The sequence below is a fragment of the Dreissena polymorpha genome, chromosome 7 (assembly GCF_020536995.1).
Source record: "Dreissena polymorpha isolate Duluth1 chromosome 7, UMN_Dpol_1.0, whole genome shotgun sequence".
NCBI classification, from domain to species: Eukaryota; Metazoa; Mollusca; class Bivalvia; order Myida; family Dreissenidae; genus Dreissena; species Dreissena polymorpha.
In genome coordinates, this window is record NC_068361.1 from 41,616,534 (window position 1) to 41,640,549 (window position 24,016).

The 24,016-nt window shown below is 37.6% G+C and overlaps 2 protein-coding genes across 10 annotated transcripts in view; one reads left to right on the forward strand and one right to left on the reverse strand.

Moving 5' to 3' along the window:
* Positions 1-7,898, forward strand: part of LOC127836834 (large neutral amino acids transporter small subunit 2-like) — a 46,791-nt gene extending 38,893 nt beyond the window's left edge. Inside the window, exons 10-12 of one of the 9 annotated variants that reach the window (XM_052363440.1) lie at positions 414-506; positions 2,525-2,619; positions 3,192-7,898. In XM_052363440.1, the coding sequence (XP_052219400.1) occupies positions 414-506; positions 2,525-2,592 (161 nt within the window). In that variant the 3' untranslated portion in view covers positions 2,593-2,619; positions 3,192-7,898. Of the gene's footprint in view, positions 1-413; positions 507-1,814; positions 2,451-2,524; positions 2,620-3,191 lie in introns of those variants that run through there. The other 8 variants (XM_052363441.1, XM_052363442.1, XM_052363443.1 and 5 more) reach the window with 8 other exon arrangements.
* A 3,762-nt stretch (positions 7,899-11,660) lies between these two features.
* On the reverse strand, positions 11,661-17,859 carry LOC127839005 (uncharacterized). The gene is made up of 5 exons (XM_052367148.1): positions 17,402-17,859; positions 16,066-16,284; positions 15,554-15,658; positions 14,214-14,295; positions 11,661-13,520 (listed from the first exon to the last, which is right to left on the reverse strand). The coding sequence occupies exons 1-5, from the start codon at positions 17,532-17,534 to the stop codon at positions 12,044-12,046; spliced, it is 2,016 nt and encodes a 671-aa protein (XP_052223108.1). The 5' UTR covers positions 17,535-17,859; the 3' UTR covers positions 11,661-12,043.
* Positions 17,860-24,016: the final 6,157 nt, after the last annotated feature.

The following is a 24,016-nucleotide window of genomic DNA, read 5'->3' on the forward strand; positions in this document are numbered from 1 at the left end:
GTACTAAAGCTGCTCGCAATGTTTTGCAAGTAGAAAAAAAAGTTAATTTCAAGCCCTGTCTGTAGCAGCCTGTAAGGGCAAATGACATCAAATACTGAACATCAATGGCTGTGAAACTGATGACCTGAAACCAAACGTAAAAGTGAAATAACATTTCATAGATTCATATATGTGAATGCATACTTCACATATCATATATTTCCTTATAGTTTATTGGCCTCTTATACCCTGCTGCACCTTATATGTGGATTTTTTATAAATGATAGGAATTACGAAATGCTTCTTATACAACAATGTGACTTATTAACTGAAAATTACAGTTTATGATTGTGTTGCAGGGTTGGGTTGCCTGATTATTGCCACTGGGATACCTGTGTACTTGGTGTTCATAGTTTACATGGTACATGTTTCAGGGATGGGTTGCTTGATTATTGCCACTGGGATACCTGTGTACTTGGTGTTCATCTACTGGGAGAACAAACCCAAGACTGTCACAGACTTTGTGGGTAAGTGGAGCTCCTGGTTTGCAGAGAAACTGCAGTGTTTCAGAGCTGTTTGCAGAAGTTTTAGTTAAAAATTTATGCCATATTTGTAATTGCAGAGCATGTTTTTGTTTAACCTTTAAAAACTGTTGACAAATTTCCTTGCATCATTGCATGAATGTAAACAAATAAAAACAATGTATTTTTTACTGCTCATGGTTCATATTAGCTCTCTTTTATTTCCAGGTTTTAATTCTATGAAATAAATAAACTTCAGATTTTGAATTATTTGACGGACATTCAAACCGGCAACATATCATTTTCAATCAGACCCGTCTTAAAAACGTCGGTCATGTCCGACAGTCTGGTACTAAGGAATGTCTGCCTGTCAAGTCTCTAGGGTCAAGATCAAGGTCACACACTGAGGTCAAATGTTACAAAGTTTGATTTAATATGTCATATTTTGTTAGGATTCTACCATAACCTCAAGGCATTTAAACCCAAAAATTTATTTGGCAGGTGATATCAATTAAACAGATTTGTTTTCCTCCATTTTGGCATTAAAAATGCGCTTTATACATTTATCGATGACCGGTTCTGACCGGTGTTGATGCAGACTGCGTATAATTTTTTTGTGTTGAATAATACAGTGAGGTATTGAAGAATATTCTACGGTTTAAAGAGTTTACACCGTACGTTAAGTGAAAACTTAATCGTTGATTTTATTGCAGAAACAATGCGCCAATGCGACAAACATTTTCACAGTGTTCCTGAGGTGTAAAAAATAAACTATTAATCTGTAACATGTGTCAATATCCGTTCTCTAAATAAATTAATTGTAATTATGCTAATAAGTTTGTGTTAGCAAATTTTTCAAATCAGGCCTGTTTATTTAGTTTTCAATTGACGTGTTTTATTTATTTCCCTATGCACCATAATTGAGTCAGTTTCCAAAAGCTTACATGCAGAAATTAAAATGTCAAAACAGAAAGTGTTAACGTTTGATGAGAAAATTCGGGTATTCGAATTGTCTAAGAGTAAAAGTGCACATAACATCGCGAACGAGTTTGGAGTCGGAAAAACCCAATTTAATAAATTTTAGAATAAGAAAAAACAAATAAAACACATTTTAATAAAACATTATTTATTTATTTTATTTTTATTTAGATTTATTTGATTACTCCCTTAAGTGGTCTCAAAATACAGGCTTGATTGTACATGATTGCACTTTATACATGGTTTTACATGATACGGTTTACAGAGCGTGTCACAGTGGGGCTTGATTGTACATGATTGCACTTTATACATGGTTTTACATGATACGGTTTACAGAGCGTGTCACAGTGGGGCTTGATTGTACATGATTGCACTTTATACATGGTTTTACATGATACGGTTTACAGAGCGTGTCACAGTGGGGCTTGATTGTACATGATTGCACTTTATACATGGTTTTACATGATACGGTTTACAGAGCGTGTCACAGTGGGGCTTGATTGTACATGATTGCACTTTATACATGGTTTTACATGATACGGTTTACAGAGCGTGTCACAGTGGGGCTTGATTGTACATGATTGCACTTTATACATGGTTTTACATGATACGGTTTACAGAGCGTGTCACAGTGGGGCTTGATTGTACATGATTGCACTTTATACATGGTTTTACATGATACGGTTTACAGAGCGTGTCACAGTGGGGCTTGATTGTACATGATTGCACTTTATACATGGTTTTACATGATACGGTTTACAGAGCGTGTCACAGTGGGGCTTGATTGTACATGATTGCACTTTATACATGGTTTTACATGATACGGTTTACAGAGCGTGTCACAGTGGGGCTTGATTGTACATGATTGCACTTTATACATGGTTTTACATGATACGGTTTACAGAGCGTGTCACAGTGGGGCTTGATTGTACATGATTGCACTTTATACATGGTTTTACATGATACGGTTTACAGAGCGTGTCACAGTGGGGCTTGATTGTACATGGTTGCACTCTATATATGGTTTTACATGATACGGTTTACAGAGCGTGTCACAGTGGGGATTCAGAAGCTGTTGCTGTGTGTGCCAGAAGAGGCAACAAAGAAGGAATAGAGACAGAGCAACAGGGGATAGCCGCCGGTAATGGCACACGATTTGCCTAAACTTTGTTTAAAGCCCCGAAAAGGAAGAAAACACAACTGATTTTTGCACTGGTTGAAGTAAAATTAATTTAATGCTAAGTTATTAATTTTAAATCTCCATGGTATCTTAACATATGCGCTGAATGGTGATTGGCAATTTGCAGTTAATGCTAAATATTCAGTTATTTTGCTTTGTTCAATGTATTGTATAAATTATCTACACTCTGTTTGCAAAAAAAAAGAATGTCTGATATTTATTAAAAATCAAAACCAGTGCATTTATCCTCAATTCTTGAAACTATTTAATAATATATAAAGGTTGCCATGGGTAATGTATATGGTGTCTGTCAAGCTACTGGGAGATCACGGGTTCAATTCCGGCTGAGGGAGCGTTCTTGAGATCTCCCCCAAAGACAAAAAGTACTGGTTTTATGCCCAGGAAATGGACTAGAGAGCTTCTCAAAAAAGCATGAGGTTATTGATGCAATTGAGCTAAAAAAAAATTGTTTAAACTTAAAATTAATTCTTCAAACCAATACAGGATGTTAAATGCTTTTTTTTTCATTCCAGTGTGATGTCCTCTAGAGGTTAACCATAGAAGTGTTGCTTGTGGTTGTGGGTTGGCAGCTTTCAGAAATGGGGGTTCCATTTGGTTGCATCCTTCATCTGTGCTTTCGTCTCGGATGCTGTAGTCTATTAAAATTCATCTCACGTGTGAAGTGTTGATAGACAACATATAAGACATTTGTTCATTGCCAATCATGACCTCAATGGATCTTCAATCTCATCATTCACAATAAAGGGATTATTGTTGTTAATTATTTGAGCCGTCCTCTTTGAAAAGGGAGTTTATTGCATGAGCAAAGTGTCGTCCCAGATTAGCCTCTGTAGTCAGCGCAGGCTAATCAGGGACATTTTCTGCCTAAACTTGATGTTTGCTAAGAAGGGACTTTAATGAAACAAAAAATATCATTAAAGCAGAACCGTTCAATGTGTTGTCCCTGATTAGCCTGTGCGGACTGCACAAGCTAGTCTGGGATGACACTTTATGCACATGCAGTAAACCCCTTTTTCACAGAGCATGGCCCATATTATTTATGCATTCTGTTGGGTACCTCCGAAATATGGTCATTAAATATTTGCATTTGATAATGTTATGTAAAGTACCGGTTATTAAATTATTCGGACACAAGTCTGTTATAAATAATATGCACAATTATATCTTCAGAAGTGTTAAAAGTGTTAACGTCTTTTATCATTTTGTTATAAACTCTCATTTGTGTCATATTCATGTGTACTTGAATACATCATTTTTGAAAATGTTGATAGTAATAATTTGTTTGATTGCACTTTATTTGATCTGGTTACTGCTTCCCTGTTATTGTTAAGAGGTCGTTTTATAAATACTGTTCAATACATAGATTGGTAACGGTTCTATTAACTGCTCAATGTATTTTATAAAAAAATCTCATTTTGTTTCACTTAACACGTATACATTATGATATTGCATTTATTTTACATTTGGGCATTAAATTCTATTTATGTATGAAATAATCAGGAATTGTTACAAATAATGATCACTGATCTCTCTATGCATGCTTAAGTAAATTATTTCATTCTGAAAGCAAATAGCGCCCAGTTCAAAGTTTATTATGCTAGAAAATTATGTTACAAAGAACACAGGTTCTCTCTAAGCATGCCATATGTGATATTTCACTGTTCATTGTGGTGCCCTTGTATATCATTGCTTACCTATGTGTATTTATCAAAGATGTCTATCAAAGTTAGTGTGGTCATGTAGTTGATATGGCTTCAGCCATTGTTTTTCCTTTTTTATATTGTCACCGTATAAGATACTTTTCCAATTGAGGAAAAACTACAACATTTCCAATTGCAGTCTTAAAAATTCCCGAAGGAAGTAAAATTGTGTCAATTTTGTTCCCAAAGTGCATTATCTGCAAGATAAGAAATAAAATGAGCACCAACACTGAACATTTCAACCCAAAGTGCATGTTAACAAATATTTCAATTGATGTGTACAATTTATACCAAGCACTTTAAAAGAACCATAATTAACAGTCTGAAGATTTCACGACCGAATTTTTCCCAATTTCAGGTGTTTTCGCGTGAATTTTTCCCAATTGTTATGGTTCAGGTAGTTTCCAAAGTGTGCAAAAAAAATGCTGGGCTTATGCCTCTAGACCTGGCTTTGATCTCCACTGTGCTGGCATTCGATCATTCTAGCAAAACAATGCAGGCATTTCGACACTTGAGTGTTGCTAGTAGCAACACCTTTAGATATGATCTAGCGTAAATAAATCAGTTTTCACTTAAAATTGGTTCAAAACCAAACAAATTGTGATTGAGAACTGTCATAAAGAATAGTGTTTTTATTATGTAGCAGCTTCACATTGTGTCTGCCATATTCAGTTGCAGACATTTGTATTTTTGTTTTGTGTTGTTGAACTTAAAAATGGAACAATCTGCTGGGAAAATCATAAAACATGTGCTTTGTGAAATTTCTGTGCTTCATGACATTCATAACTTTACGTACAAAGTTCTTGTGGGACATTTAAAGTGTACAGCGTGGGACGTTACTAGACATACAGTTACTGATTATCATAAAGGTTATTTACTGACTTGGGTCATTGTCTCACACCTATTTGTTGTTGAATTTGTAAAATTAGAAGAAGAAATCTTGTTACAGTCATTATGTTTGCTGATTTTGTAATGATGTGCTCTTGATATTTAAGAGATAGTCATGACTTAGAGGGTTTATAGCTAATGTGTTTTGATTTATTTGCATGTTCATGAAATTATTTTTCTTAAAATGATTGTTTTTAAATATTATATTGTTGAATTGACTTATTTAATTAACATACTGGGTTTTACTTTTAATGCATTTATGCAAGACTTTGTTTTTATACATTTTTCTCCACATGTCCTTAGTTATTTATTTTTGACTCAAACATACTGCCAAGTTAATCTTTCGTTTACATGTTATTGTCAGTAGATAGTAATGATTTAATGAAATTAATTTATTTACTTACAAAATTCTTATTTATAAATCTCAAATATTTTCATAAAAAGGATCATTAACTCCATCAAAGCATCAGATATCATAGGATTTCATCAGCTTTACTATGTCCATAGCTTCCTTTTAAACATAAGGTGCATAGAATTCGAAAATAAATTGATTTTGTAACATACATTTTTCACAACAACCTGATGCAGTGTAGTGTTTCTGTTATGTTTTGTCTGCTATATCTTCCACTTGTAGTAAATTTTAAACCTTTATTTGCCATGATATATATTATTTTTTTCTTGACATGATTTTTAATGTATATCTTACATAATTTTTTTTACCTTACCTAATCTTCCCATGTTTGACGTCATTGATATTCCTGTTCCTCAGTGTGTTGCTAAGACCGCTTCTTACAAAGAAGAAGCTGTGTTATTTTTTCTTTATGTTTGCTGTAGTTGTAATCATTTCAACCAGTATCTGTTGGGGCTTCTATCCACTGTACATAATTAACATTGTTTTATTTCTGCTTTTATTGGCTTTTATTCTGTTTTTGGTTTGTTTTCATTATTGTTGGATGCCTGAAATTCATTTGTGTTTTGTGCTTTACCTTTGGAAACTGCTGTTGTTTTTCTTTGAGTTGAAAATTCCATGATTATCCAAATTTCATTAGAAATGATTTGTGAAATGTTTGTTTAAATTTAAAGAAAAAAATGTATGTCAAGAATGCATGGAACAATAAAAATGTGTGTGAACTTGGATTGTAAGTATTTACCTTTGCACAGAGGCATTGAGACACAACAAGATTTGCCATGAAGATAACTTAAGTATGTCATAATTAAGTTGACCTTGCAAAGTCATATATGTTGTATAGATAACACTCTTTGCTATTGCTTACATTTAAGCATCTTAAAAATGTTTATGCGCTCTACATAACAAAGTACAAGAAAATATATATTAAAATGTTCATTCAGTCAGATTATGAAAATATTAAATATTTTGTTGTATTGCATTTGATATGCTTTTATTTAATAAGTGCACAAAGAGGCCATCATAATTGCATACTATGTGAATCACAACATTTACCACACATAGATGTAAACATTTGTAGATTTCCTCAAAAGCTTGCACGTTCATTACAAAAATTATGATTTTTTATATAATGCTTTTATTTAAAAAAAAAGAATTTATTTAATTATTACAAAATACGTGTTTATTCATATTTTAACCTTATGTTTTTAAATGAAGACATCATCGTTGCTCATTTTCACTCTGTACTTGGTAGTTCAACTGACTTGTTTGATTTGCACTGTTTTTATGATGTAAGGAATTTATTGATGTTGGGGTTATCATTGTTTTATAGTTATCCCTGTAGCAGTACACAAAACTCAGTGTAGAGACCATGTACATGTTGTTATAACACTGATTACTGTGTGAGTTCATTGTGTTAGAAGTACTTAGACTTCAGTTTATCATACATTCATACAAACATTGGAGGAGAGTTCTCTACAAACATTGAAACTATCTTTAGATGTTGTGTTGCGTACTGTGTTTCACAAAAACCAGGCATTTGAGAGATTTTAAATCATTGTATATGATTCATGATTTCATTTTGAAAAAAACAACAACATTGATTAGATTTAGTTGAAAAATTTCATTCAAACTGTTAGGTAATTAGATATTTATTTATTTTTAAATTAGGTCAATTTTCTGTTTTCAGGAAAGGTATGTGTTTAGTTTGTTATAATCATCATTGTGTGTAACAGTGTATTTGAATCATTCATTTATTTATGGTGTTTCATCAGTCTACGTGTACATGTGTTATAGATCTTCATAGGTTACATACTAGTAAAAAATATCACAGACTTTCAAATGTATAGTTATACCTAGATCTTTTGAAATCTTAATATTATATCTATTTATTTTAAGTCAGTGTATCATTCACATTTGATAATGTCTCATAAAAGGCCAAGATAATAAAATATTTTGGAAGTCATACACAATATACTTTAAAGAAGTTCAATATTTTTTGTATTTAAAATTAATGTTCCCGGTAATACAAAATGGCTTAATAAACCATAATTATTAAGAAAGAATTATAGCGAGTTCATGGTCATAGCTTGTGTTGTCTAGTAGTGATGTGTGCTATTGTGTTGTTGTTTTTGTTGTTGTAAGGAATGGAATCTGTATGTGTTCATTAACAACTGGTGGTGGTTTGAATGTAATGCATTAATAAAATTGTAGTTAATATGCAAGGCTTTGTTGTAGTTAATATACAAGGCTTTGTTGTTCAGAGTATTTTAACAACTAGACTGCATACAAGGACAATGCATTATTACTAAAATTATAAACTAACAACATCAAAACTCACCGATTATACCTAATTTCATGATTTATGCCCCTCTTAATTTGTTACGGTCTTAGAATTTCCATTTTCAAATCTGAGCGTATATTTATCTGAAAATCTACCAATAATCAATGTTTATCGATAGATCTCTGGGAAACAGCTTTTCTCATTGTTGACCTGTATTGATAGTTTTAACGGTATATTTCTTCAAACCAGATGGATGACTTCTGCAAACATTACATACAGCTCTTGTGTGATACAATTGTGTCGTTCTTGAGCTGCAATTCAGTCGACAGTATCAAACAAATCACCAGTCTGAACTTCATCTGAAACAACTCGAAATACCAGAAAGTTGTTTAACAAGTGTCTTAATATTATTTTCAGCTCGGCTGTTTTCGGAGAAAACCCGAGGTATTGTCATAGCCAGCTCGTCGTGTCGTGTCCGCCGGCGTCGTGCTAAAACCTTGACTTTTTGCTCTAAAATCAAAGTGCTTCCACCTTCAACTTTGAAACTTCATATGTAGATGCAACTTGATGAGTTTTAGAAGCCACACCCATTTTTGGGTCACTGGGTCAAAGGTTAAGGTCACTGAGTTCTAAACAAATAATTCCGACAAGCTTTCATTTATTCAAAACTGCACCCGCAGCCGAGCGTTGGCACCCCTTATGCGGTGCTCTTGTTTACCTTCATGAATTGGTTAGGACATACATTTATTGCGAGTAATTATTCTATTCAATGGTAACATAATAGTATACTAGCTGTTCGGTGCATGATTTAAAATAATGAAATATGTTCTTTAACGTCGTTAAAGAAAAGCCTGTGAGTGAAAATGGCGATTGTGCAGAGTGAACAAATGCAATTTACCAAAGAGGCGCAACTCTTTTTAGATCACCTGAGCACAACGTGCTCATGGTGATGTCGAGCTTTTGTGATCGCCTTTTGTTTGTTGTGCGACGTCGACATTTGCCTTGTTCACTCTCTAGAGGCCACATTTATTGTCCAATCTTCATGAAATTTGCTCATAAGATTGGTTTCAATGGTATCTTGGATGAGTACGAAAATGGTAACGTTTGCTTGAAAAACACGGCTGCTAAGGGGCGGGGAATTTTTCCTTATGTGGCTATAGCAAAATCTTGTTAACACTGTAGAGGCCACATTTATTGTCCGATCCTCATGAAACTTGGTCAGAAGATTCATCCCAATAATATCTTGGACGAGTTTGAAAATGATGTCAGTTGGTTAAAAAAATGGCCGCCAGGGGGCGGGGCATTTTTTCTTAAATGGCTGTACTAAAACCTTGTTAACACTCTAAAGGCCACATTTATTTTCCGATCTTCATGAAACTTGCTCAGAAGATTTTCCCAATGATATCTTTTTTTATGTCCCCCACTATAGTAGTGGGGGACATATTGTTTTAGCCCTGTCTGTTGGTCTGTACGTTGGTCTGTCTGTTGGTCTGTCTGTTTGCGCCAACTTTAACATTTTGCAATAACTTTTGCTATATTGAAGATAGCAACTCCATATTTGGCATGCATGTGTATCTCATGAAGCTGCACATTTTGAGTGGTGAAAGGTCAAGGTCATCCTTCAAGGTCAGAGGTCAAATATATGTGGCCAAAATCGCTCATTTTATGAATACTTCTGCAATATTGAAGATAGCAACTTTATATTAGGCATGCATGTGTATCTCATGGAGCTGCACATTTTGAGTGGTGAAAGGTCAAGGTCATCCTTCAAGGTCAGAGGTCAAATATATGTGGCCCAAATCGCTTATTTTATAAATACTTTTGCAATATTAAAGATAGCAACTTGATATTTGGCATGCATGTGCATCTCATGGAGCTGCACATTTTGAGTGGTGAAAGGTCAAGGTCAAGGTCATCCTTCAAGGTCAGAGGTCAAATATATGTGACCCAAGATAACATATCACGTGTCGCCTTTAAATAACATGTTAAATGACAATCAAGACCTTATTCTTGCCAGGGACCTTTACAAATAGGTCCCTGTTCATGCTGAGTTTTATTACTCTTAAATGAATGCAGATGAACCTTATTTCTACTAATTACGTAATAACTGATCTTAAAAAAAAACACGAACTTTTATTTGATTATCAAAAGTAGCGGATCCGTGGTCTAGTGGTAACACACTGGCTTCACAATCCGGAGATCGCTGGTTCGATCCCCCGCTGCACCTAATCTACTAACTCGTCTTTCGCATGAGACGTTAAAACCGAGGTGCGGTGTACTAGGTACTATACACCGGGCACTAAAAAGACCCAGGGTCACCTCTGGAACGGGGTGTCTCCTGTATCTTGCACTATCCCCCGTAATATCCCCCCTAACACGTCTTTCTGGGGGCGATGGCCATATGGGAGACAATCCCGGTGCACTCAATAAAAAACAAAAACAAACAAAACTTGATTATCAGATCGATAACAGACTATTTAAATCTTTAAATATATTCGATAAAATCGTTTCGCCTTCTTGTTTTGTTATATACAAACATATATGTCCCTGTTTTTTTTCTTCAGTACCGTTTTGGAGGCGCGCGCGAGTATTCAGGATCGGTAATCCGGGAGTTATCAATTTCTGGGATTGTCTATAGTGATCACGGGTGTTTGTTTATCCTAGTGCTTTATACAGGCATTTGCCTCATACTGAACACAAACTGTTGACCAAGTTTAGACATGAAAGTGTATAATTGTGTTCGAAACCTTGTTTTAACTATGATTGACTTTTGAAAGTTTATGAACTGTATTTCTATATGAATTGTTTGTATCGTTTGCATTATTGCTTAAGTATAAATGATGAATGTTTGGAAATAATAAAAATAGTTTAGTCACATTGTTGTTGAAGAACAGGTAATTTCTTTTTATCTCAAGTGAGCGACTTTGGGCCTTTCAGGCCCTCTTGTTTGGCATATTGTTTACGATGATGGATCGTTTCCCCTGTATTTATAGAACAATAAATGTACTCTTTGGATAGAATAGAAAACAAGAGCACCGCATAACGGGTGCCAACGCTCGGCTGCGGGTGCAGTTTTGAATAAAAGACAGATTGTCAGAAATTATTTTTTAGAGGTCACAGTGACCTTGACCTTTGACCTAGTGACCCCTAGTGTGGTTTGTAGAACTCATCAAGGTGCACCTACATATGAAGTTTCAAAGAGGTAGGTTTGATTTTAGAGACAAATGTCAAGGTTTTAGCACAACGCGGACGGCGTACGACGAGCTGACTATGACAATACCTCGGGTTTTCTCCGAAAACAGCCAAGCTCATAATTTGCACTAACATTGCTGTTAGATTTGCATTCAATTTTTCACCAGCTCTTCAATACTTAAACTCCCCTCTCCCTCAGAAGCAAAGTGAAAATGGCTATGTGCAAACAGCATAAAACCAGAACAGCCTGCGAGTAACGCGCAATCTGTTCAGGTTTTATGCTGTTTGCTGCTCATCAGTATCCAAGGGTTGGAAATGAAGCCTTTAAAACTTGAATCTATTAAGAAAGGTATTTAATTACGTTAATTATTTTATTTTTTTAGGGACTACAAATGTGTCAAAATACGTATCTTAGTGGTAAAGGGTTACACTGTTAAACTTGTCACATTTCGATAGCATAAGTATTTGCGGCTTTACCGAATATCATTCAACGAATATAACAATCAACATATAAATTGCATGAGTATTTATTACATACTCAATCAGTAAACTGTATGCTATTTAAAACGGATAGGTAAGTTAGACGGGTCGCATAGTACATGTATACATGTATATGTATGCGGCTTTAAGTTCGTAACTAATATACAATACTAGTTAGCAGTAATTTCTCGCACAATGTTTGACTTAGCGCTGTATGATCTGTACTTCCGCTAATGTTCTATGTTGCACATAGATGGCAGATAATGTAAGGCCTGAACGTTTTAAAATATAGTTACAGTAACATGAAAGTGTATTTACATAAGTCGCTCTCAGACCTTTCGAAAACTGTAACAAACGTTTTAACGAAGCTATCAATATTTATGTAAATGGTCCATTGGTCATTACATGAGACGTTTATTTTGAAGCCCCCTGCACATAATAAGGGGCTAGGGACGCCACTGGTTTGAAGGTGGCGAGGCGCGCGTACATGTCTTTCTCCTGCTTGCTGTTGCTACTGGCAACCACATCCTCTTCATCATCCTCCAAATCGACAACGTCATATGTGGACAGGTAAACATCAAGCGTTGTTATGTCGGCTAGACCGTAATTTTCAATTCCTGATAACCCCTCCTCGGTTTCGGGCTCTTTTAAGCGTTTGGAGTCGCAAATCACTTCGCTGGGTGATGCGTATATATCTGTCTCGTACTCGATATTCTTAACTTTGTCATCGCTGTTTTCAATACACGAAGGCTTACCTTCCGTTAGGTGGGAGTTTTCGGCCTGAATAACTGCTTTAAAGGTGCTTTTATTCACAGATGCGTAAATGTTATCCTTGTTGAGTCGAGGTTTCGGGTGCAATATTCTTGGCTTAGTAACTTTGCTGTAAACTTTCTCTTGCATGGATTGAATCTTCACTTCCGGCGTGATTGGTCTCGGCGGTACCTTTACCACGGACCCGCGGATGGAATGGCGTCCGAGCTTCAGCGAATTCGGGTCGTGATAGTGCGGTTCATGTTGACTAGTGTAACTATTTTTTGAAAATGACGTTTGTGGTGGTTCCTTGCGGGTTTGCTCATGTGTTTCACTTGTCGGACGCTCGAATTCATGATTCATTGAAGCGACTTGCTCGCTAGACCTGCTAGTGGACGGTTTTGTTAAAGGTCTCGTGGTAGAGTCAACATCCGGGTGCTCGTGGATGGTCATGGGGTCGTGCTCGAGAGAGAACCGCATGGAGCGCATGCTCTTGAAGCTGGCCTGCCTCGCAAACTGCTCCTCCAGGCTTGGCGAGTTCGAGTGAACCATGGCGCGAGTGTAGGCTCGGTTACTGGGCAGTGTCCGAGTGCTTCTCGTACTTCCTCGTAGCGCCCTGTCAGCGCATGTGCCATAGAAGCCGGAAGTAAAGCGCTCGGTGCGTCTTGCTTGTTGCCTCAGCCTCCTTTCTAAGGCGGTTTCATACGCGCTCTGTCGGCTGCTGACACTGTTAATGCTCCGCTGACTAGCTCGCGTAACAGAGTTCCTTTGCTGTCTGTTCAGCATGTTTACCTCGCAGAACATCCGGCCGAGCGCATGGATATCCGGTGTGCTGTAACCTTTCTTCAAGCGTCCACCTGGCGGCTGGTACGAAACGCTTCTCACTGATCCTCTCGGAATCATTTTATTTGACACATTCACGGGCGCTTGTGTTACACTGGAAATGGAACTCATGCTTGAGTAGATGGATCTGACGTCATAGTCATTAGGGTCAATGGTACGTAGGGACTCGATGGAGAGGGAGCGGTTGCAGAGCGGAAGTGGCGAGGCGCCGTTCTCTTCCCGATCTTGCATGTGCTCCCTGCGCGCTATGCGGATCTGACGTTTCTCAGCAAGATGTCGCGAACTGTCCTTCTGTTGCCTGCAAGACACGAAGACTTTAGGAGACGTGATAAAACTGCCCGTTTCCAAGGAACAACCGCCTTATTACAAAACACACTGCGATAGCATCTAATTTGAAATTATTTTCGTTATTACTTATAACTTATAAGAACACGAACTAAATTCACGTAGATAGATTTGTTGTTTGTTTCATATGTTATGTATGCTAATAATTACTTGTTTTAAGGTGTATTAACAAATTAGTTGCTAGAGACTTTATGTTTCGATGAAAATGGCAACGGTGATTATATTAACGATGACGATTTATGGTATCATTAACGCTGATTGTGGCGATGGTAATCATGATGATAATGCGATCTCGTGTTCGTTGTTGTTATTGTTCATTTTTTTGTTGATGATGATGATGATGATAATGATGATGATGATTATGATGATGATGACGACGACGATGATGATGACGACGATGATTATGATGGTGATGATGATGATGATGATGATGATGATGATGATGATGATGATGATGATGATGATGATGATGATGATGATGATGTTGTTGATGATGATGATGATGATGATGATGATGATGATGATGATGATGATGATGATGATGATGATGATGATGATGACGATGATGATGGCGATGATGATGATTATGATGATACGGAAGATGACTATATACGTGTTCTAGTATGTTCTTGTACCTTGTACGTACCGTCGTTTGAGCACACACCCGACCACAAAACCGACGCCGACCAGCAGAGCAACACAGCAGCCGACAATTATGTAAATGTAAACTGAAATAACAAACAACAGAATGATAGGGAGACGAATACATTGTCGAGTAAACTGAAATAACAAACAACAGGGTGATAGGGAGGCGAATATATTGTCGAGTAAACTGAAATAACACACAACAGAATGATAGGGAGACGAATATAATGTCGAGTAAACTGAAATAACAAACAACAGAATGATAGGGAGACGAATATATTGTCGAGTAAAATGAAATAACAAACAACTTAATGATAGGGAGACGAACATATTGTCGAGTAAACTGAAATAACAAACAACAGAATAATAGGGAGACGAATATATTGTCGAGTAAACTGAAATAACAAACAACAGAATGATAGGGAGACGAATATATTGTCGAGTAAACTGATAACAAACACCAAAAAGATACGGAACCGACAGAAAATGAAAATGTACATAACAGAATTAATAACACATATGGAACTAAAAATAATGCTTAATGTTCACGTTTTGTTACATTGACAAAATTAAAAAAAAAAGACACTATGTTTCACGTTTACAAATTTTCGTTTTAGTTATTATGTTTTCGAGGAAACAGTTGTACTAAACATTTTCCATACTCTAAAATATTCATCTTTTGGTGATTTTAAGTCCTTAAAATTATTACACGTTACAAACGCGAAACGATTGAATAATTTGGAGAGCTCTATTAGATATCATTATATTTTGTGACATTACGAGAATTGCTTATTTCAAGTGTACAATTATTTTATCAGCACAGTTGTTGAAGCGCTAGAAATTGAACTCCAAGGCTTAGTATGTCGAGTCCAGGTGTGGTTATTTTTTTCCTTTCTTTAATTTAATTCTTGTTTTATACAGGAGCTATTCCAAACAAACTTCTAAACATGCAAAAATTGGTGAACAAGTCCCATTAACTTATAATGAAAAGAAAAAAACAACAACAACGAAAGTGAAGGCGACGATTGTGTGTACCGGAAATAGCAATCACCATATATACATAAAGGATATTTTAGCTTTCGATGTATGTTTTTTTACGCTTGGTAACAGAAACATTTTTTCACGATGGACGTGATATAAATTTTATTTTACAAGTTAAGGTACATATTCCACGGAAAAACAAGGGTGTTTACAGCACGTTGTTGTTCGCTGACTGTAGTAAGAAGTACATGTGAAAATGGGGTCAACATTTCAAAAAAAAGTGCAGGGTGAAATGTTCTGATACATATTCTCAAAGCTGTATATTTAATTCAAAACTAATGTGAACATTTGACTGAATACCGTCGTTGCCAGATGCTGCGGTCGTGGCGCTTGCGACGTCATCTTTGTCGTCATTTCCGCCTGGCGTCGGTGGCGTTACCGGGGGATTTACGGTGGACAGTGCGTCTGCAATGAAAGCAAAATCATGACGTCGACGTGTGGCGTTCATTTTGAAATAACACGTTAAATACCTGTATATTTTGACACCTAGAATTTGTCTGAATATCATATTAAATAAAGAAACGTCGTAAGGAGCCTGTGAAGGTCTTTTAAAAGTATCTTTATAAAAAAACTAAAGGAATCTTTAACACAATTAAGAGTGTTTTTTGAGTTTATTAAGAAACGCATTATTAAATCATTGCGTTATGAAAGTCCAAGTGTACTGTGAAAATCAAAAGTAAGAATTATTCATACATTCAATTGATATCGCAAACCCAGAAATTAACGATTACAAATATCTATATCTATAATAAGTATATGGTCCCGGATGATTTTTCATTGGTAAACTTAACTTTCATGTTGTCTGAACTTACCGCCGTCATAGCAGAGATAGAAGATTCCGCTGCAGCCGTTAGTGACCCATACGGAGGTCTCGCGGAAACCGAAAGTGGACTTGAATTCGCAGCGCGCAGCCGTGAGGTTCCGGTGAAGCTTGATGAGGAATATCCGGCGCGCGCCGATCACCGGACACTCCGAGTAGAAGTCCTGGAGGCTGGTGCACGTGACGCTGTCGAACTGCAGATTGCCGCATTCTGAAACGGAGTAATTACACATGAGTTTAATTTGGGTTAACATTTCCGATCAAACGTATATGAGACTGGCTCTAGTAAATGGGACTTATGCGTGTGCGGAAAGTCTAGTCCCAGTATAGCCTGTGTTGTCAGGCTCATCAGGAACGACACTTTCCTCTGTTATTGTATTCTTCGTTAAATGTAAGTATTTTATGAGAGTGAATTCCAGTTATTGCGGAAACACAGGACTACACAGGACTACACTGACTAATCTGGCAATATACTTTACTCACATGCATTAAACCCCGTTTATGCCTAGTGGACTCTCCCATCCTTCTAAGTTGGATCAAGTTATTTCTAAAATTAGGGATGTCTGTTTTATTTATTTCTATTTTTAGAATATTTCTTACAGAAATTCCTTTAAGCAAACAAAGGCAGACCCAGATGAGACGCCGCATTATGCGGCGACTCATCTGGGTCTACGCTGTTGGCAATGTCCTTTTTTCAGGACGCTAGGCATAAATGGGTTAAACCCCGTTTGCCTGGAGCGAGACGCATTTTCAAATAATACATGGGTATACATGATATTGAGATTAAAATTCTAATATATTAATTCACATTTTTAACACAATTGGGTCGGTGTTTTTCAAAACACTTAATACTCGAACTTTGTAACTATAATTGTCTGTTGTAGCAGAAAAATAGAGCAGAACGTAGCGGTTTTGTTTTACATTTTATTTATATGTTTTAAAGGTAACGATTTGCATATTTATGTTTGCACTACTGGCGTTTAGTGTATTATCATAATACATAATCTAAAACTTCGACCACAAATGTGGATGACAGACATTAAATGTGTCTTGTTGTGAGAAAAAGGGGCATAATGCATGTGCGTAAAGTGTCGTCCAAGATTAGCCTGTGCAGTCCGCACAGGCTAATCAGGGACGACGCTTTCCGCTTAAACTAGATTTTCGGTAAAAGGGACTTCCTTTAAACGAAAAATACCATTAAAACGGAAAGTGTCGTCCATGATAAGCCTGTGCGGACTGCACAGGCTAATCTTGGACGACACTTTACGCACATGCATTATGCCCCTTTTTCTCAGAACAAGACACACATATAATGTAAAACTCCCTACCTTTGACGTCGTCCTCCGTGTAGCCTTGCACGAGAGTCGCACTGAACAACATCGACACCAGCAGAAGACAACACGTGTTGGTGCCGACACTTTTAAAATCCAGTTTCCTCGCTACAATAATACGGGTACACATCGCGCAATGTGTAGCTGATTATCACAATATACTCGTTTTTATTTTCTAAAGTTATGGTGTTGCACATGAAATGACGTATATTTTCTTTTAATATTTATGGATCGTTATTTTTTCGTATAAACGATTTGCATAACTTTCTTTTCAAATAATAATCCGATCAGTTTTTTGTGTAATTTATATCCACGTTGAATTTTGCGCGTGTTTTCGAAAATATATTTTCGATACAACTTACTGCCCATTCTAAGTCATTTTAAGTCAAATACACAAGTTTGTAATTTTTAAGGAGTGTTGTTGTTCCGAGCGCCGGCGGCACTTGTTCTGCGTGCGCATTGTTTTAAGGCGGCGGTCATTTGACGGGTCCCAGATAGCAATCATCAGTTTACCAAATTTAGCCCGCTGGGACAACAAATTATCCAGATGGCCAACTATGTGTGTGTACTGCGATTCATATCTGATTTGTGTTTGCCTGATCACACATTGGAATGTGTTCTTAGTCACAAAAGTCTGATACACTTTCCGAACTTATCCGTTGATGTTTGTAAAGACCCTTCGTGCGACAGACGTTTCGTGAACGGTGGAAAAAGCAATATCTTCTGGCTTACATGATAATGAGTACGAATAGGTCTGCACACATATGTAGTCGTGAAGATGCGGCGGGACTTGCAAATAAACTGACTGAAACACAACGCACACATAAACACACACGCGCGCCCACACGCACACAAGCGCACACGAGCGCGCGCGCGCGCTCTCACACACACACACACACACACGCACACACACACGCACGCACGCACGCACGCACGCACGCACGCACGCACGCACGCACGCACGCACGCACGCACACACACACACACACACACACACACACACACACACACACACACACACACACACACACACACACACACACACACACACACACACACACACACACACACACACACACACACACACACACACACACACACACACACACACACACACACACACACACACACACACACACACACACACACACACACACACACACACACACACACACACACACACACACAGTCGAGACTGTAACAGAATGATGACCAACTTCAACCTCCGCGCAGAGGTTTGATTTGTACGGAATACAGTTATGTCATCGTGGTTACACATTAAAATCCAGAGACGACAATGCGATAGTACGACAGCGACAATGCGATAATATATCTACGGTACCAATCATACCAATGCTCCGAATTTGGCGATTTATGGGAAAATTAAGCATCGTGAAATGTTCTTGTGCAAATAATAATAATAAGAAGAAGAAGAAGAAGAAGAAGAAGAAGAAGAATAAGAAGAAGAATAATATATATATATATATATATATGTATACACTTGACAAATAAAAAATTCATACAATTCTTAAATCAATATAGGACAATTAATTCTTTCAATACACAAACGAAAAGTGTCGGTTTCCCCCAAAAGTGAATGACAAGAACATAATATTTAGTCAACATAATACTTTTGGGGTCTTAAGCATACTATTTCAAATTAAAGAAATGCCAAAAATAACGGTGTCGATGACCCATCGATGTGAACATCTTCTGATTTACAGCTCGCAAATTGACCACAACCGGCTTTCGCAGTTTTCCTTCAGCCACATCTGCACACTTCCGGCGATGCTCGCGCAGTGCAGGATACGATCAGGAAGTTGTTCGTCAGAATCCCACGTGCCGTATGTCCACGGGTCAGCGTTCACCCATTGCCATGGAAACCTTGATGCTGGCCGACTAGCTCCGATCCAGAACTGCTCGGGTTCGCCTTTTAGCAATCCATGCACGAACCTGTATGGAGAGAACTATGCCTGGATAGTGCGTACATCGTCGCAACCTACGGTATAACTATATATAGATGAAGATGTGGAATGTGCTAGATTTTTGAGGAATAAAAAAATTCACTCTTAAAAACAAATTTATAAACTATGATTAATTGTATCCATCCATACATTTCGCATAAGCTTTATTGTGACTTGAGGGAATGTTTTATACTGTCAGAAATAAGACTTTGGAATTGAGCGTTCGTTTTACTTTTTTTAAAAGGGACTCACGAAAATCCACTTAAGTAAGGATTCGACGAATAATTTTGTTTATATTCAAAACACAAATAATATCGTTTTTGGAAAACTTGGCTTAATTAATGCATGTGTGTAAAGTGATGTCCACGATACGCCTTTGCAGTTCGTACAGGCTAATCAGGGACGAATCTTTCCGCCTAAAATAGATTTATGCCAAGATGAGACTTCCTTTAAATATCACAACATCGTCTCTTATAAGCCTGTGCGGACTGCACAGGCTAATCTGTTGCGACACGTTACACACATGCATTAAGCCCCGTTTTCCCAGAAAGAGGCCCATATAGTTTATGGCGCCTGTGAAACAACGGACGCTACCAATATTCCTCGATTGTCGTTAAGGACTGTCAGGTAAGCGCCTCGGTCTGTACAGCGCCTCCTGGCGGCGTCCCAGGTGAGGGGATCCTGGACTACGAAGTAACAGGAGTGCCGGAAACGCTTCATGCTCGGCTCACACGTCCACTAGAAACATATTATGTTACATATATACCGTATGTATATATCGCTCTGTGAAAACGTGGTTTAATAATACACGATCGTAAAGTATAGTGTCAGATTAGCCTTTTTAGTTCGCACGCACTTATCAAGGACGATGCTTTCCGCTGTTATGTTATTTTTCGTTTTAAGGAAGTCTGTTCTTAGCAAAAAGCCTGTTTAGACAGAAAGTGTCGTCCCTGTATATCTTTATGTTTAGTTATTATTTGCGCTGTACTTGTTGATTCCTGAGTGTGTCAGAAATTGCATCAAATAATAGACTACTCGGCACTGACCACTGACACAAGCAATCAATATCTTATACTATTCTGCGCGATCCATCTTCCATACCTTCCCCTACAAGATACGACCGCCCGTTGGTTCCGTGTACTAACGCTCATTGGGTCATTGTCGACCTGAAATGGCCCACACGTCACCCGGGGGTTACAAGGAGCCGATTCTGGTCATCCTAGGGTGACTTCAAGCCGACGCTAGTCACACCCGGGTGACATGAAGCCGATTGTAGTCACCCGGGATGACATGAAGCCGATTCTTGTCACCCTGGGGTGACTTCAAGCCGATTCTAGTCACCCTCGAAATCAGAATAAAGTCAACCTCGGCAAAAAATTTACTTTTTCAATTTAATAAAGACAACATGATTTGGTCATGCAAAATATAAAAAAAACTTCACTGGCGACACAGGAAAACTATGTTAATCCGACAAGGAGAGGCTCTTCATACTTATCTAGATAGCCATGATAGCTTCTAAAGGGCTGTCATGGTTCGGAAAGGGAGGGAGACTACCAAAATGTATGGCCTCCGAGTGATTAAAGACCCATGAGGAAATTTCCTGAAAGACCAAATTCAGTTTGAAGGTTTGTTTTTGAGAATCAGAACGAATTTTATCATATATGTATATAATATATTCAAAAGCCACAATAACCTATATTAATACACCTGGATGTGGTGCCACTTGATATAAAAAAAATACACGGGTGACTAGAAGCCGATTCTTGTCACCCGGGGTTGACTAGAAGCCGATTCATGTCAACCTGTGGTGACATGAAGCCGATTCTAGTCACCCAATCGGGACTAGCGTCGGCTTAAAGTCACCCCAGGGTGACATGAATCGGCTTCTGGTCACCATCGGGTGACTTGTGGGCTATTTTAGGTCGACACTTATCCAATGAGCTGTACTAACAGTGTATGCGCTTGTTTTTGTTTCAACGCATCTTGTTTAAATGTTTTATTAAAATTGTCATAGGAGAAGAAGTTTGTGTACAAAACCAGTACTTCTTATGGCGTACTTGATTTTGTTGCTCCTTTTTCGTCTTGCTATATAACAGCGTTTGGATTTAACCATATAGACCTAAAGATTTAACATTTTTTAAAGTGGAGGAGACAAAATAAGTGTTCAACATGTACTACTAGATGTTACCACATCAATGCACATAGCAGACAGTGGCAGTTGTTTGGCTTTTAATATTTATCTAAGCCTTATCTGACTCGGCATGAAGACAAGCATCTAGACTCACATGTGCACATTATTAAATGCACTACATATGACATGGCTGCCTGTTACCTGATAATAAATCCATGTAGGAGACGGGTTCACATTCGGCAGTTGGGACTCTACTTCGTCACCAAGGATACACTGCCTGTCAGCTGCACGATACCCGTAGACGCTGCATGTCGGGTACCGAGTGCAAGACCTCATACACGTCAGCGCGTTCTCCGCGACCGTTCGGAACGCTGGAACCAACCTGGCGTCCATTTTCACAAATACCCCAGCGGTGGTCTGTGCGAGTATATATCCACACAACCAGGCCAACATTCGAAGCGCAAGTCCGTCTACCATTACCGGTATTCACGTGCCCTGTTTATCTTCCAGGGTTAATCCGGGCCGTTTCTGTATAAATAAATACTTTCTGAATGAACTTGTCTCTATTTAATCTTATTGACGCATTCAAACAAGGACGATCAGTTCTGCGTGGTATGTCTTAGATTTACAATGTACTTGTTCTGATTATCAAAGCTTTATCGTTAATTTAAATTATTTGTAAATATGTTTTGTTCAGTATTGACAAATTAAGTACACAGAATAATACAATGGTCTGACCGTTCCGTATAAAGAAACTAATCTGAAACATGCATACCGGGGTAATTATTCTTTATTGGAACTGGAAGGTCATTAAGGGTGTCTTTGAAGTCCATGAAACCGCAGTAAGAGCTAGATCGACTGCCTGTATTATTGCATTAGCAATTCGTACAATATTATTTCAAGAGCGTGAATTCCACAATCTGCCGAAAATTAATAAGCATGTTTCATGTGCTCGCCAAACGTACTTATGCAAAGGTTATTTATTGTCGCAATATTTTTTTGTTACAAATAATAAAGAATTATTACATTATTTCACTGTTAGTGATCTTGACGCAGTTATAGTCCAAATTAAGTACACAGAATAATACAATGGTCTCACCGTTCCGTAAAAAGAAACTAATCTGAAACATGCATACCGGGGTAATTATTCTTTATTGGAACAGGAAGGTCATTAAGGGTGTCTTTGAAGTCCATAAAACCGCAGTAAGAGCTTTTCTTGGAATTTTCTTTTGAATCACTTCAATTCTTGCAGTGTTACAATCCACACAAAAACATACTATTAAAAAAATACAAAAGGGAAATAACTCCTGATAGGCCAGATGTCAATCTCCTACGAAATGGTCTCCCTTATTCTAGAAGAGACCGGTCGCATGCCGAAGGGAAGTAACTGCTGTGAGGAGTTTGGCCAGATGTGGTTTTTGTGCACGGCGCATGTCCCTCAATCTTCTCTATCAATTACCAGACCGCTATATAAATACCTTCTATACAAGGAGCACCAACTCCTTAACACCAGAAGAGAGATTTGTGGCTTTTGTACTCTGCTTTTCCGAAACAAAGTTTTGGTTAACTCTTTCAGTGATGGAACCGAATTTTATAGGCCTTTGCAAACAGTTAGGATCCAGATGAGACGCCACAGAATGTGGCGTCTCATCAGGATCCAAACTGTTTGCTATTCTGAAAGTATTCTTTTGAAAAAAATGAAGAAAATGCTAATTTTAGAAATTCGACAGACGACATTTTAGCAGACGACAAATTTCCCAGCATGCAAAGGGTTAAAGTATTCGCCAAGTTAAGCCCTTCACAAGAAGCAGGACGGACTGACACATGGCAGGGCAGACAATGTGGTTACTGTATGTATCGCGTTCTGAAAGAACTGGACTTAATGCATGTGCGTAAAGTGTCGTCCCAGATTAGCCTGTGCAGTCCGCACAGGCTAATCAGGGACGACACTTTCCGCTTTTATGGTATTTTTCGTTAAAAGTAAGGCCCTTCATATCGAAAATCTTGTTTAGGCGGAAAGTGTCGTCCCTGATTTGCCTGTGCGGACTGCACAGGCTAATCTGGGAAGACACTTTACGCACAGGCATTATGCCCAGTTTTCTCAGAACGCGACACTATATGTCTTTCTTTGGGGGGCATAAAACCCCACATACACGTAACACAAACACACATTCTAGCCACATTTCATTTATATGTTAATGTAAATTACTGTGACTTTTTTGTTTTGTTTGTTTTTATATTAAATAATTTTGGATGTAATTATGTTTGTGTTTTTATTAATTAATGGATGAGATAGGGGCGCAATACAAATGGAATGTTAACTGTACAAACTACAGACAGCTTACTTTTATTAAATACACTGGGGCATGTATTGAACTTTCTATACATCTCATCCATCAATATGATAATAATTTACCACAATATTCCCACATATTTACTATTTCTTGTACCTCAATGAAATTTTGACGCATAGCTCAATGGCATGACAATACATACACAAGTCAGATGAAGTGTTCA

What these genes read in the sequence shown, in the direction of transcription:
- LOC127839005 (XM_052367148.1), bottom strand. Translation starts at nt 17,534, where the DNA reads ATGTGTACCCGTATTATTGTAGCGAGGAAACTGGATTTTAAAAGTGTC. An exon ending in CTATCTCTGCTATGACGGCG is followed by an intron (nt 15,659 to 16,065) that starts GTAAGTTCAGAC and finishes CTTTCATTGCAG; the next exon opens with ACGCACTGTCCACCGTAAAT. An exon ending in GGGTGTGTGCTCAAACGACG is followed by an intron (nt 13,521 to 14,213) that starts GTACGTACAAGG and finishes CGTGTCTTGCAG; the next exon opens with GCAACAGAAGGACAGTTCGC.